Here is a 16,076-nt window from a genome sequence, read left to right on the forward strand (position 1 = left end):
TATGTTTCTCAATTTAGTATTTGAATCAATTCAACTTTGTAGTAAAAATATCATCCCTGTGACGTTGATTGAAAATGCGGGGGAAGCTAAAATTTAATAAAAAAACAGATCATTGGAAGGAACCAAACTATTAAAATTACATTGCCAATGAAAACGATATATAAAATTGTGTCGTAACCAAGGAAACGTTATGCTGTTTGAGTGCGATTACCATTTTTGCCAAAAAAAAAAAAAAACTTTACACATCGTTTGAAAACTTTCAAAAGTTTCTGCCTCCAATTGTCATTTGTATATTACATTATCTGCACCTGAAAGGATATTTTCTGTCTGTGGTGTATAAATTTATGTTGCTTATTGCATTGCAGTACAGTAATTGCAGAAATTACAATTAATTGTGTGTGGTTAACCTGTCTGTATTCTGTTCGTGAATTTGTCCCTTCTGTTACTGTAACTTGTCATTCAGCCTCTGAAGAAGATCCTGCTCTTACTTTTATACAAACATTAAAATTGGTAAAAGAGCTAAGAAATTTATGGCTAGAGCAGGATTCGAACCAGTGACCTCTGGGATACAATCATAGCTAGCGTTCTGCCAACTGAGCTATCCAACCCTCGGTTGGTGGCGATCCCTATATAACCGTTTCTTTGCTGGGGGCGCCAGTCAGAAACAACAGTACCTTGCGTACCATGTAACCATGGATCACAACCCAGTTTCATTTCCATACAACCCAGAAAGCAGCAGGAAAGGGATTTCATGAGAAACTTGACATTTTTTTTATATAATTATATAAGTAAATGAATAATGGAAAAGTGAATATTTTAGAAAATGGGAAAAGAGCAGCTGGAAATTTCTTTGCTTCTTGTCTTACATTATTAATGAATTATTAATTGACAGAAGAAAGAAATATGTAGAAACAAAGGAGAACTGTTTGGTATTCTTGCTGGTATTGTAGATAGTCAAACACATTTAGAGATATAAGCTAGGTGTATAAATTTAGCCTGCATATGGTGTACACATGTATATGAACATGCCCAGACATAATTCAGTATATATTTAAATATATACAGGTTGATAGTATGTCTGCTATGCTATGCTATATATATTTTATTCCTGGTGTATTTATACGTGACTAATAATGAGTCATCCTCTAATTTGAATAAATCTTCTAATTTCAGCTCTTTTTGAGGTACCTCAAGTGAGCTATTCTGCGTCTAGTCCTATCTTCAGCAATAAACAGGAATACCCTTATTTCCTGCGCACAGTGGGCCCCGACACTTACCAGGCCAGGGTCATGGTCGACATTGCCAAGACGTATCAATGGAACTACGTAGCCTTGATCTACAGCGATGACCAATACGGGTCTCCGGGACAGCAGGCCCTTATCGATCTCTTCATGCAGGAAAGCATCTGTGTGGTCCTGATGCACCGAGTGTCAGATGACTTAGAAGATGACATGGAATTGACTACAGTTGTGGAAGATATAAAAGCAGATGAGAAAATAGAGGTAAGACTGTTAGCAGAGGTGAGATGATATGTGAAGATGGTGGAAACCCATTAAACAAAGAGTCATGGTTGGATGCAGCTTCAAGAACAGTGACATCACCAGACATTTAGAAGTTGGAAAAGGGAGGGGGGGGGGGAAATGGCATTGCAAAATTTGGGGTGGGCACAGATGCAAAGTGGCTGTGGAGGCAACAGTGCAAGGGCTGGGATGGAAAATTGTGGGCTCCAGAGGCCTGTCATGGTGCCCTGGTGGGGATCAAGGTTTTGAAACCCGCTAAAGTTGTGTGGTTCTCATCATTCCCAGAATTATTATCAGCCTCAAATCAGTAGAATTTTGGAGGCAATCTTAAGTAAATTACAGTCACTTAGAAGTCAAATAGTTTTTGTGTATCTTCTTGCCTAGGGATCTTTTTTTTTCTGGTCATGGCAACTTTTGTTTGGGTGGGAGATATCAATCATTTATTGTGGGTAAGTCACTCCCAACCCCCTACCCCTTCTTGGCGACACCACTGTCAGAGGATCATAGGTGAACGTTTGGCAGTGTCAAAGCCATAACATATTCTGTAACGTTCATCAATCTGGCAGAAATTTTGCAAACTTAGTACAAAAGCATAAAGGATGCTTAATAAGCATATTTGTAATTCAAATTTGGGATTTGATTTTCAATATTTACTAATTTGTTTTTAATCAGAAAGACTTCTGAATTAAACTGAAAGATGACAGCGTTTGTTGGTTCTATTAAGTTAATGACATGTCATTGAGAAAGTGGCAATCCAATCCAATCTAATTGTACCTGAATGAGTTGATTTTGCACCATGATAAAGACAGCTCAAGCGGTCGACATGTGTTGCTCTGTTCATATACCTACTATTCAGGTATCACCATTGCTCATAAAATGTAATTGTCGCCCCTTTTCAAACCTTTGTGCATTTCAATAGCTGTCTATGTACTTCTTCGTTTTACTAACACATGTAATAGCACACATCATTGACAGTTTTATTGAAAAGGGAAATGACAATTTATATTGGACCCTTTGAAGGATTGAGTTATGTTAAGTGTATTGTCAACTGTCAGCTCTACCTTGAGTTATACAGCTGAGTAATCAACAGTCAACTGACCCTAGGGTAGCAGAAACTGTAGGCAAAGTTAATTTCAATGTAAGGTTGGTACAGTTTAACAGGAAGTAGTGAAATCAGTAATACCTACTGTAAATGAGTCAATAGTTTACTCACATGGTCAGCAGGTTTGTAGAATTACCCCAACGATGACGGTAATAATGCTTCCTGTCATGCAATTTAGATCACAGCCCCTGCTGCACTGCTGAATAATTTAAAGTGTGATGTTTACTTTGTCTAGATGTATATTTTAATTTTGACTGTATATGTTCCATATGTGGCGACAATACGATCAAATATGTATTACACTTTGAAGTGATGTGCAACCTCACACAAATATTAAGTTAGAAATGTTGGGGGCTTTGCAACATTTTTACAGAGGGCATTGTCATATCATTCCTAATGTTCCTTTCTACAGAGGGCATTGTCATATCATTCCTAATGTTCGTTTCTACAGAGGGCATTGTCCTATAATTCCTAATGTTCCTTTCTACAGAGGGCATTGTCCTATCATTCCTAATGTTCCTTTCTACAGAGGGCATTGTCATATCATTCCTAATGTTCGTTTCTACAGAGGGCATTGTCCTATCATTCCTAATGTTCCTTTCTACAGAGGGCATTGTCCTATCATTCCTAATGTTCCTTTCTACAGAGGGCATTGTCCTATCATTCCTAATGTTTGTTTCTACAGAGGGCATTGTCATATCATTCCTAATATTCTTTTCTACAGAGGGCATTGTCCTATCATTCCTAATGTTTGTTTCTACGAAGGGCATTGTCATATCATTCCTAATGTTCGTTTCTACAGAGGGCATTGTCCTATCATTCCTAATGTTTGTTTCTACAGAGGGCTTTGTCCTATCATTCCTAATGTTTGTTTCTACGAAGGGCATTGTCATATCATTCCTAATGTTTGTTTCTACAGAGGGCATTGTCATATCATTCCTAATGTTTGTTTCTACAGAGGGCATTGTCCTATCATTCCTAATGTTTGTTTCTACAGAGGGCATTGTCATATCATTCCTAATGTTTGTTTCTACAGAGGGCTTTGTCCTATCATTCCTAATGTTTGTTTCTACAGAGGGCATTGTCATATCATTCCTAATGTTCGTTTCTACAGAGGGCAGTTTCCTGTCATTCCTAATGTTTGTTTCTACAGAGGGCAGTTTCCTGTCATTCCTAATGTTTGTTTCTACAGAGGGCATTGTCTTAAATGTTCGTTTCTATGGAGGGCATTATCCTGTCATTCCTAATGTTTGTTTCTACAGAGGGCATTGTCTTAATATCATTCACAATGTTTGTTTCTACTGAGGGCATTTTCCTATCATTCCTAATGTCCGTGATCTATGCCGTTCACAGATCTCTGAATCAAAGTAAACAATCTCGTGAATGCGCCCACAAGTATGCAAACTAGCCTATATGCATGCAGATATGCTGGAAAGATTAGGCTGGTTCATGGCCCCACCTGTGCAGTTTGGTGGAATGAAAGAAATTGCTATTGGACGCACAAGTTAAGATCCATTAAACAATTATTCTGACTTAATAACAAACACAATTGTCTATATAGCAAAGAGTATTAAATTCACAGTACAATTATCATCTGCAGTCCTGGGGCTGCAACAATATAAAGTTTTGTGGAATTAGATAGTTTTACTTCGCTCCTCCCTTACCTGTCTCCTCACAACCTCAGCACCACGTTCTACCGTCCGATACGACAGCGTCCTTTGCTAATTTAAGGAGTGGCTGGAGAGCCTCATTGATCGTTACATTAATTTTTGGGAAAAGCGGGGACAAATTTTGACCACATATTTGACCATGTTACATAATTTAGTCCTAATAATCTATCTCTTGATTAACCGTCCTGCAGTGCGGCCGGGGTGACCCCTGTCCATTGGTGACACTGTCTTCTAGATAGATAACTTTTATCTGTTATATTCCAGCTCCCACAGTGCAGATCTGTAAGATTTAGCAGTGTAGTTGTGTTCTAAATTTGCATGCATCCAAAATTTAAGCCTTCCCTTTAATTATAGGCATGTGAGATTGTAACTGATCAAATCATAACATTAATTATAACATGAGTTTTCTTTGCTCCTCACTTACTTGTCTCCTCACAACCTCAGCACTCTTGTTCTACTGTGTCCATCTATGAACTGGTAACCTTTTAACACTGTGCCCTATATGACCCCTTTCATCATTTTGTCATCCAGACAATTTTCCTTATCAGTATTTTAGTTTTGCTGAATTGAAGTGGCTAAATGTCCTTCAACGTGCATTTTATTTCAGGAATATTCTAATGTATAGATGTGTCCACGGCTTGGCTCCAGATTACCTTACTGATAATACTATTCTACTGAGAGATAGCCATTGGCACAGAACTAGATCTAGCTGCTTTAATAATGTTTTACTTGCTCCTGTTAGATCTGGTAAGAGGTCCTTTAAATTTTCTGGGACGCAGGTCGTGGAACAGACTTCCCCCGAATTTGAAATGCTTGCCAAATGTTAATATTTTTAAACGCAATATGAAAACTTATATATTTTGTTTAGTTGTCTGATATTTGTTGTCTATCTTTTTGCCGTCCTTTTTGTGCTTTCGAATGTTTACCGTTTTTCTACTGCATAATATTGTATATGTATTTTGCATTGAGGGCTCCTCTGGAAAGCAGTGCTTCTGCACTGAGCAGGACTACCCTCATTAAAGATGACAATAATAATAAAAAAATATGTATCACTTACAAAATGCCAATTTGAAACACTTAACAAATAATTGTGACTTTGACCTCATAATTTGAAATGAAACTTCATAGAGTCAAGCTTACAAGCTTTACTTTATTAATGGCCGACTGTCAGTATCAAGTAACGAGATGTAGCATCAAGAATTTCATCAAAGAGAACTCCCGAACTAAAAGAGAAATCATTAATCACATCGATAGCAAATATTGCTCTCTCGGCTTAAAGTAGTTTTAATCCTCACCGCTGAAAATTGCTTCACACTCAGCTTGCCCAGATAGTGTCTGCTAAATGTCAGCTTGTGTTTAATGGATTCAGATCATTTCAGATAGTAAGGTTAATGATTATATAGACAGTTGCTTCAAGATGTATTAATGTACACATTCCAATGTCTGCATTTATAATCAATCTGACCCATAATCACAGCCAACTTTAATTGAGATTAACTGTCTGAGGGTTGGCCTTAGATACATATATGTCATGAGATATTGTAACATCTAGGATGGAAGGAATTGGTAAGGTATCAAGAGAGGTTAGAGAAATCTGCTTCTTGGAAGAACGTTTAACGCCGTTCACACGGAGAAGCACGCTAACCATCATCTTGAATTTGTAAGATATAAAAGATACAAAACCTCCCAGTATTTGTATGTGTCTGCATGTGAAATGTAGGTAAAGCAGGAAATGTGTGTTACATATGGAAATGAAAACATGATGTATATTGTATTTAGACAACTTAACAGCTCTGTTTGATATGAAAGTAAAAGTGATCAACATCATTAGTAAGTTCTAGTTAAATACACATGATCTTCTGCACGTACAACAATGTGAGGAACGTTGAACCTTTGACATAGAGTTAGAGAAGGATTTAAAGTAAAACTCGATATGGAATATGTGTTGTCAAAATGTAGGCTGCAGGTTTAAGGGACAGTTTGGCTGGGTGGGGATAGGATAGAGGGGGGAGGAGGGTGGGGGAAGGGAGGATAGAAAAGCATCAATATGTGGACAGTGATTTATCAAGGAATATTAATGAAATACATTCAGAATCAAGGAATTCAAATGCTCAGATATTTTTCCTCTATATTTACTCTTAATTTTCCATGCAGTTCTATATTTTGTTTGTTTATATAACATAGCTGGTTGTTTAAAATGATGTTATCATTATTTAGTTGGTTTTGGGATACTTTCAGTAACTGTGCTGTATCTATGTCTGATGGCCATCTTTAACACTTACGGTCTGCTTTTTTTTCATCTTCATACACGATGATTGACTGTTTCCATTTTTTTTAAATTAAAAACTCAACACTAGTACAGTCATTTTTCTTGAATGTTTGCTTTCTAGTACAAAACTGAATGCTTTAGTATGTATATCCGAGATATAAAGAACGAGTTCACTTTCCTCAAAGGATTTCTAATTTTGACTCAGCTGTAATCAACTGATCATTCACTTTGAAATATTCTTTGACTTTTTCTTTCAAATTAGATCCCAAATGGAATGTAAAATATTTCCCTCTTTTAGGAATCCTCTTTAATCCTCCATAGTGAGAGAGAGCACTGTCACATTAATCCAGATCAATGCACATTCCGTTTAAGCTACATTAAAGCCGAAGCCTGGGGAGATTTATGGTTGTTAGGTTATTGTTTGAGATTATAAAAAAACTGGAGGACATTTCCTTAAGTGGGAAGATTCAACCTTTTTTTGAAGGCTGGATAAAATCCAATTATGTTGACAAACAGGGAGAAAGTGAACAGACTTTAAAAGTGAAATGTTCATTGGACCATAGAATCTTTGAACAAATGTAATAGTTCTTGAATTTTTTGAGGTAACCGCTAGTTCTCCTTATTTTTTTTTCAAGCCTCTTCACAACTATTGTATATGCTCCATGCTTTTCTTACTGTGCACAGAGCTCTAAGTGGTTGTAAACTGTTAAATAACTTTTATTTCCCTCTAGAGGCATAAAGGTATGCTGTATTGGCCCCAAATATGCTAGATATTCAAATATGGTCACCTGTGGTCAAAATTCTTAAACTGTTTTTATTATAACCTTTGAAGAAAATTTTCCTCACTGGGACATTCAGTCATGTTGTGTGTTCCTTAAAAATGTCTGAGAACAATTTGGAGAGTAAAGACCTCGAGTAAAATACTTTTGGAAAACTTCTAGCCATTATAGCATGCTATAATTTGAGACCTATACTGACTACCTTTAATCGTAGCTAGTAGCTCACCTCACCCATTTAGCTGAACATAAATAGCAACAAGGTTGAATGCTTTATAATTACCATTGACCCACTTAATATAGCACACTATACTGGACCCTAAATATAAAATATCAGACTGGACCTTAATTTAAAGTACACTAGATTGAACCTTAAAAATGATCCACTCAGACTGGACCCTAAATATGACACACTAGATTACCCTCACCTTTGATATGATGCACTACACTGTACCTTTAAAACTAAACACCACCCGTGAACTTAAATATGACCCTTTAGACATGGCCGGATCTTAAATATGATTGCTGCCATTGCACTTATTCGGTAGCGTCATAAAAAAATATTGTGTACTATATTCTGCCTCTAGCATTTTTTTATTTCCCATTGAAAGGCCAATCCAATATTAGAGACAGTCTTTGCTATATGCAAGGAGTGTTACTAACATACGCAACTGGCAGCTTAGGAAATGAAAGTAATTTCAGATATAAATATTGTTATTCATTTTGATATTAATAAATTTTATACTGTAGATATTAAATGATAACAGGTTTTAATCCATCCTAACAGGGAGGGAGCACTTACCATTTTTAATTTTTTTACATATTTTTTTAAATTTTTTAAATTTTTTAAATTTATTATTTTGTTGTTGTTGTATACTCTTGCTATTAAGGAGTCATTACAAATATGGAGAAGTTTTAAAAGCTTACATCATGATTAAATCAAGCATGGTAATCTTAATGGAACTTACCACAAGTAATGTAGTCACCAGAACTGTTTTATCTTTCAAAATTTTCATCAGCTAAATGAGTAATTTCTTGGAATACCTATATCATTGGTTTCTTTTTGAGCAAGATTCTCTCTCCTCTTTTTTAGGTTATTTTCACATTCACCTCGAAAAGTGTAATACTGAGGGTGTTACAAGCAGCTAAGAGAGCTGGCCTGAAGGATCGTACGTGGATAGCTACAGATTCGTGGAGCGACTCCTTGTCGACCATCCAGGAATACACCGACGTGGTGATCGGCATGCTGGGAGTATCACCCAGAGCTACTGTGGACCAAGGCTTCAAAACGTTAGTCAATTGGAAAGAGAAAGAGGAATTTACATGAAAATGAAAATACAAAAATTATTCAAAATCAAAACCAGTCTGTATAATGAAAGACTACCCTGGCCTAGATTTTCACAAGTTTAACCACTAAAAAAAATATGTCAATGCTGATAAAACTACTGGCTGAAATCTAGTTCTCACATGCATTGTTCTGAATCACAATGCATATCATGGTTTACTGTAACAGCTTCTCAGAGCAGTCCAAGTATAATTGCAGATAATATGGCCAGGATAAATATGGGGCTTAAAACAGGTAAGGAGATCATGCCGATCCTCTGACTGACAGGTCTACCCTGTGTCTAAGTTCTCAATGTCTACTGACAGATAATTGGCAGTGCCCGGCCTTTTTGTTCTACTGGCAAACAGCAAACTCCAAGGGCATTGAACCAGTATATAGCTCAAATTCTAAGGCCTGTTGTCTTTGAATTGTTAACACATATGTGTCAAATTAAATAGATCTATTTGTTTCTTAAATTTCATTTATTATTAAAGTAGTTTTAGTGTTAATGGAAGTTTGCAACTTTTAACGCAGTAAAAGAAGATTGTGAAGGATGGACACATACTAGCACTTTGTTCTATTCATGTTTCAGTCACTTTTTCTTTGGCTTGCTTTCATTGGTGCAGATACTTGCAAGAGATAGATCCCTTGACATACACGAATAATCCTTGGTACAAAGAATCGCTGGATGCCTACCCAGAATGCATCATGGGAGAAGCAGGAAATTATTCCTGCTCTAATAGCGAACCATTCCTGGATCTATTGGATTCACCTAATGAAGGACCAGTCACCTCATTGATAATCGATGCCGTCTATGCGCTGGCGCACGGACTAAATGATATGATAGGAAATTGTACCGGTAAGAAAAAAGACAAAAGATTTACAGATGGTTTCTTTTTTATATTGAATTTCTTCTTGATTTTATAGCCAAACCAATAATAAGGGCTTACATAGGCTGGGATAGTGATTACGCAGGAATTAATTTTTAATTCTAGAAGATTGGAATTATAGCATGCTTATAGTATCATGAAGGCTGCTGGTCACTCATCTCTTTAAGAGGACCATCTTCTTTCAGAACCTTTTAATAATACTATATTGTAGACTCATGAAATCATTTTAATTTTCAAATCATTTTGTGCTTGTAAATATCCAAGCATGGTAAGTTTTGTGATATTAGACATTATTAGTCATACCCTTGACCCATTTAGCATTGTCTGGTCCTACATAGCATTCCGTATTTAGTGTACTTGGAGCGTTTATTCTGCTGCTGGCCCTTATTCTGGCTAAATTTTACCATCCAATATCCCACTCCTTATGTTAGACACAGCCCTCTCTTAAATTCATATTATCTTCCATGTGATACTGTTAACCTGTGTTTCCAGCAGTTAGTATTCCAGAAGCACTTTTAACACCATAATTAACGGTCCTTTGATGCAGCAGTAGTACCAAAACAATGAATGTCTGATTTGATACATCTAATAATAAAAGCCATTTAGAACAGTCTTTTAAGAAACCTATGCATATATGGAATGTACCTCCGAGTGAATTTATGGTTCTTGTATACCTTTAGTCTGTACCACCTATGCATACCCCTTAAAAGGCTTGTTTTTTCCCCATTGCATTTTGGGCAAGGAGAAGCTAGGGTGTAGGACAGGTTGGTGGAATAAGGTAAGAAGGCATGAATGATAAATGATTAATGCCATAGGGGATTTTATGTTTTAGTATACTTTCTCAGCCTGTATCCTTCCTTTATGAGGGATGGGATCGGGGAAGGGGTTTGTATTGCCTACGGGTTGACCGTGTTGATATGCTTCTGTACTAACCACTTTTCGTCTTTTCTTGTTATTGTTGGTTTTGTCTTTCAGGAGAAGAATGTGCTGATATATCAGATTACCTGGAATATGTTCAGAACGTCTCATTCAGTGGTTTTACCAACGACCCGTTTCTATTCGATGGCAATGGAGACCCATACACACAATATTCTCTGTTCAATCTGCAGGTAAGAACCACAATACTGCTGTCGTACGTGACGAGTCAGGGGAATAGCTGCTGTAACACTTAGAATTTGCAGCTAGATAAAAGCCTTTTGGTGCGGGCATAGATGCCGACTGTATTATTATTATTATATTGCTGATACTATCAGTAGTTTAGTCGTTTACAATGCAGCTTAGTAGTCTGTTGGTGTAGCATTGAATAATTAATTGCTCGGTACTTGATAATTGTATAATTAAGTATTGTTGCTCTCATCACTGTCGTCATTGTTCACCAGAGTGACTAATTAAAATTTGCCCAGACTGTGATCATATGTAATAATTAAAGTTGGGCTCTGAAGGATTTGATCTTTAATGCAAGTGAAAAGATGATGACCAGTCAACAGGTTTTTATTTTTTAGGAAGTTTAAATTTAATGTGTATGATAAGAGGAATCAATTTGGGGCAAAGCTAACGATTTAAAAGGGCGGGGGGGGGGGGATCGGATTAGGGATGGAAGGAGAGACAAATAATTTTTTGGGACAGGGTTTTGGAGAGGGGAAAGACCACTTTCTCCACATTGTGAAAATGATCTTGTGGGTGGGGCTGGGTAGGAGGGAACCCTTTGGCATTGTTTCCCTATATATCAAGTTTCTCATTCTGTCATTTGCTCATTTTGGTCTTTACTGACAGTAGTGGACAAGTTTGCATTATTCCAGATGGCAGTTAGAGGAAGACCATTTTTCCTGTTATTAATGACTTGATGACCCTTATTACCTTCTGCTTCCGACATGTTCCCGACTTCTCAGTAATTGGGACAGAGTCAGGATATCTTATTACTTTATTTTGCAAATGGCCTTGATTTCCTACAGTTGGGTCACCCTTGTCATTGTTGTGTGTGTCTTTCAACATTTAATCTCACTCATTGATAATGGCCAGCTGTCAGTATTTTTAAAGGTTTGTCCCCTAAACATTCTTAAAACGACTCTAATCGGTGCTGTGGCTGAGTGGATAAAGGCAGTGGCATTTGAAGCAATGAGGCTTAGCAATCGGGAGGTTCCGGGTTCGAGCTCGGTCATAGTCAAGAGGGTTTTATCATTCAAGAGCAATCTATGGTTTTCCCATCTGAAATGACTTTCTAAATGATAAAGATTCCAAATTTGAGTTAAAATGTTGAACTGGAAGCCACCCGACATGTTAGTAATCCATAAGCCCTTGCGGGTTTCTCCCACATTTGTGGTCGCTTAAGCATGGTTAAAATAACTGCTGATTATTATTATTATAACCATAATATAGTAAACAAGACACTGAGTGTGTTTTCTGTATCCACAATTTCTTTCTCCACAAACACACATATACTAGTTTGTTTGTTTCAATTGCTGTCAGATTGTAAGTGTTGGAATTCAAATTGGACTGTACCAAACAATATGTCCAAACTTCCTGATTAAAGTGAGATTCTGTGACCAAATCATTTTACTTTCAGGAATTAATTTTTGTCTCCATGACAACAGGACTGATATTACTTTAAGGCCTCAATTCATACTTGCTATGTACTGAGATGTTGTCATACTAGATGGCGCTGTGCAGTTTTATTTTCTTCCGACAAGACCTCTCTGTCAATACTTGTCATAAATGTAGGAGGCAAGAATAAAGTTACTGTTTTTGCAATATTTTTAAGCCAAAACGGTTTTTGTTGTCTTTGTAACCTTCTTTATGCCCAATTTTTAGCAGCTGATTTTTCAGGTTGTCTTTGTAAAGTGACATTCCACAGTAAACAGAAACACTGCATTTAGAATCACTGTAAGTACTGTCGCTGAAGTCTATTGGTATGGCGCACTATGGATTTGCTTTTAAGTTCTTGTGACAAACAGTTTACTCTAAACCACACTCACAGTCAGCCTGTACATTTGTTTCTTAATGAAGATGAACAAATGAGGTGATCAACTTGGGTCACATTTGTAGTTAACTAGTTTCTTTTTCCTCAAAGTTTCGAGATGGCTTTGAACTAATGTGGAATTTAACCTGTATCACGCATTAACTTAATAATAGTGCCACAGTATTGCACACCGCGCTAGTTAGTCACAGGTATACAACACAGGCTGGATAGCAAGCACTTGAGAACGTTAACTTCAAAGATTTAAATATATTCATTGCCCAATAACCAATCTATTAGCACTGCGTTCAGGAAGATTTGCCCGCGTAACCAGGTACACACAATGAGGCATTGATTGGGACAAGTACGTGTGGGTAACGAAAGTGCAAATTGTAGTGCATGCATGTTGGAGGAAGTGCATAGTAAATCCAATAATTGAAGCTGATGTATCTGGGCTTCAATTAATAATATATGATGTGGAATTAGAACAGTTGGCACAAGAAAGCCATGATGGTCATGAAGACCTGAAGGTCATGACAGTCATGAAGGTCAAGCAGACCCCTTTGGTCAAATCATTTGATCACTGGAAAATTATTAGGCAAGGAATTTCTGTTCCTTAACATAAAGTTTGCATGAATCTTATAATGCTGCAGTGTTGTTGTGTAAATCTTAGGTTTTTTATAACCAGTTTCGATATCCTTTTATAATAAATTCTTATATTAATTTTAATTATAATAATATCAATTGATCTAATAATTGTCTTTTATTGATTGATGTCAGTGAATGTTGCAGACTCTAGGGCAAAGTCTTAAAAATTAACCAAGATTCTGCAGCATTACTGCTGTAGCCTATAGATAACGGATAACTTGATTCTTTATTCAGTGAATGTAAAGTATCGATCAAAGCTTTGTTCTTTCCTATTTGCCAGAATGTCAGTGGGAAGGTATTGTTCCAAGAGGTCGGGTTCTGGAAGCATGATTGTGGGCTGAACGTGACAAAACCGGTGGTATGGCCCCGTGGGGAAACCGCACCTGTATCGCGATGTTCGGAGGATTGCCAACCGGGTTATCACGTGGTTACTCAACCACCTGTAACCTGCTGTTGGAAGTGTGTACTCTGCAGTGGTAAGATACGTCAGTGTGTACACCTGATTATGCACATCATTGGCTTGCGAATATCCACGTTTATAAATGATGTATGCCAAGAAAGTGCAGGGTTTTTGTTCGTGGAAATGCTCTCTTCATAGTGTATACCCTTACATCATTTATGCTGTAGTTAAGCAAAGGTGATGTATAATGTGTAGTTATTTGAATATGTAAGACATTTGCATAAATATTCAACAAAGGAATATTATCACAGTTTGGCTTAATTGTAAGGATATATCTGATTGAAAGTGAATTTCTATTGACAAGAAATGCACTCCCTCTTGCATATATCCTTCACAAATATGTCCATTTCCTATGGATATTTCCTAGAGAGCATGTGGATAATTGGTGCTCACAGTACTGCCAACAAGGTCATTATCTCAGCCACCTGTAACCTGCTGAGGGAAGTGTATACCTTTCAGTGGTAAGAACATGACATGAATATGTAGTGCGTAGTTGTAAATCAGTCTATATGTACATTTAGTCCTATCTCTAACCAGCAATATTTTAATCATAACTGAATACGGTTTTCTCTATCTTGTAAACATTGAGGGAATATGAATGCTTTGAAATCTAGGGTTGATATATGGTAGTAATGTGAAATGACTGTTAAGTCATCGTAACCACTTTGAAACATATTAGTCACAGAGTAAACCAGCACATCATGTCTGGTCGAGCCAAAAGATGAGTGTTGAGATTTAACAGCCCGCCTCAAGTTTAGGAAAATTTATTACAAGTTTAAATATCTGTGTAGTTACTAGCTGAATTGCTAGGTCTCTACTAAAAGCTGTACAAGCTGGATGTTTGGAAGGCTATTTGGAAACATTGAAAATGAAATCTTTCCCATTTATCATTTCCTTTTTTTCCTTATTCATCTTTTTCTTCAGATCACGAAATTAGTAAACTGACCAATTCTGTTCAATGCACACCTTGTAGCCAGAGTGAATTTGTGAACAGCGACAAGACGGAATGCATTCCAAAGGAGGTTATGGTCCTTGGATGGTCGCAGCCGAGTAACGCCCTGGTCTTAGCATTCTCGTTGGTCGGCATTCTCAGCTCAGCGTTTTGTTTTTGCATCTACATCATTTATCAAGACACGCCGGTGGTGAAAGCCACGAGTATGGAGCTGAGTCTGACCTGTCTGGTGGGGATAGTCATCATCTTCATCGTGGCGCCCTTGTTCGTCTCCGAGGCGACCGACGCCGTCTGCCAGACTCGTTACTTCCTGGTCGGCGTTGGATTCTCCGTCTTGATGGGAGCTCTCCTGATGAAGACCAACCGCATCTCGCGCATTTTCAACAGAAAGTTGTCAGACGGGAGACCGTCGATGCTTTTACAGATCAAGGTAGATATGTCTGGACTTTCAATTCTCTTCCTACCAACTTGGATATATTTATCGATAATTAACTCCGCTAATTTCAACCTTTGCTTTTCTTTGGCAAAATTGGCAAAAATTGAATCAATAATAGCATCCCATAATAATTCAGCTGATCAAGTTTTGTTTCAAGTAATGATGGCAAAGAATAATATATTGAGAACAATATGATTGGCTCTCTCAGCCCTACCAACCTGCCTTTCACAAAATAAGAGAGATTTACTTTTGATTCCCTGACTGGCAAAGTAAGGTGGCTTTTTCATACAGAAGATATCCATGGTTTCCTATCTACAATTGTCTTCCAATTTGTAAAAAAGTCCAAAAAGAGATAAAAACGGTAAAAACTTACTTCCAGTGCTGTGTTCTGTGACAAATTTCAGAAGTGTTTATTTATCAAATATTAATAAAAAGAAATGATTCATTATAGAACTCTCATTTCTCTCCTTCTTTATATCTGTTTTCTCATTTTTAGTACCAGATCCTTTTCCTAATTTCGTTAGTCCTGGCACAGATTTCTCTAGGACTCATTAACTTGATGTTATACCCGACACAAGCACACTACAATTATTCCGGGAATACAGTTTTCAAAGAATGCCAAGTCGGGAGTGTGAATGGGATATGGTTTTCCCTCGTTGTCACCATTGGTAGGTCTCTTGTCTTTCTGTGTATTCTCAAGGTGTTTGTGGGGGTCTTGTGTATGTTTGCATGGGGGGGGTATGCAAATAATATAAAGACAGGGGAATGAAAATGGATATGATTTACCCATTTGGCAACAATGTTTCATGTCATCTTTACATTTCATATCATTTGAAGTAAGAGTTGGAGGAGAGGGATGGGTGGGAGGGGGGATGAAGAAGAGGGATGGGGGTGAAGGACAATGGTGGATGTTCCTGTTGGTCATATCATCTTCTTTTAATATCCATCACAAGTGTACATTTTTCCTTGTTGTTATAATATTGGTATGTACAGTTGTTTCTCAGCAGGGAGTGGGAGAAGGGAGGCTGGGTCTATAAACACAGCCCAGGTTAGGTTGGGATCGGTCCACTTGCATT

At 37.3% G+C, this 16,076-nt stretch overlaps 1 protein-coding gene across 3 annotated transcripts in view; it reads left to right on the forward strand.

The window, feature by feature from the left end:
* LOC139974781 (metabotropic glutamate receptor 4-like) overlaps nucleotides 1–16,076 on the forward strand; it is a 45,922-nt gene that overhangs the window by 19,191 nt on the left and 10,655 nt on the right. For all 3 annotated transcript variants that reach the window (XM_071982198.1, XM_071982199.1, XM_071982197.1), the window contains 7 exons: nucleotides 1,174–1,502; nucleotides 8,431–8,627; nucleotides 9,288–9,520; nucleotides 10,527–10,660; nucleotides 13,433–13,628; nucleotides 14,537–14,994; nucleotides 15,497–15,668. In XM_071982198.1, the coding sequence (XP_071838299.1) occupies nucleotides 1,174–1,502; nucleotides 8,431–8,627; nucleotides 9,288–9,520; nucleotides 10,527–10,660; nucleotides 13,433–13,628; nucleotides 14,537–14,994; nucleotides 15,497–15,668 (1,719 nt within the window). The remainder of the gene's footprint in view (nucleotides 1–1,173; nucleotides 1,503–8,430; nucleotides 8,628–9,287; nucleotides 9,521–10,526; nucleotides 10,661–13,432; nucleotides 13,629–14,536; nucleotides 14,995–15,496; nucleotides 15,669–16,076) is intronic.

Source organism: Apostichopus japonicus, chromosome 10 (assembly GCF_037975245.1).
Source record: "Apostichopus japonicus isolate 1M-3 chromosome 10, ASM3797524v1, whole genome shotgun sequence".
In the NCBI taxonomy this organism is placed as follows: Eukaryota; Metazoa; Echinodermata; class Holothuroidea; order Aspidochirotida; family Stichopodidae; genus Apostichopus; species Apostichopus japonicus.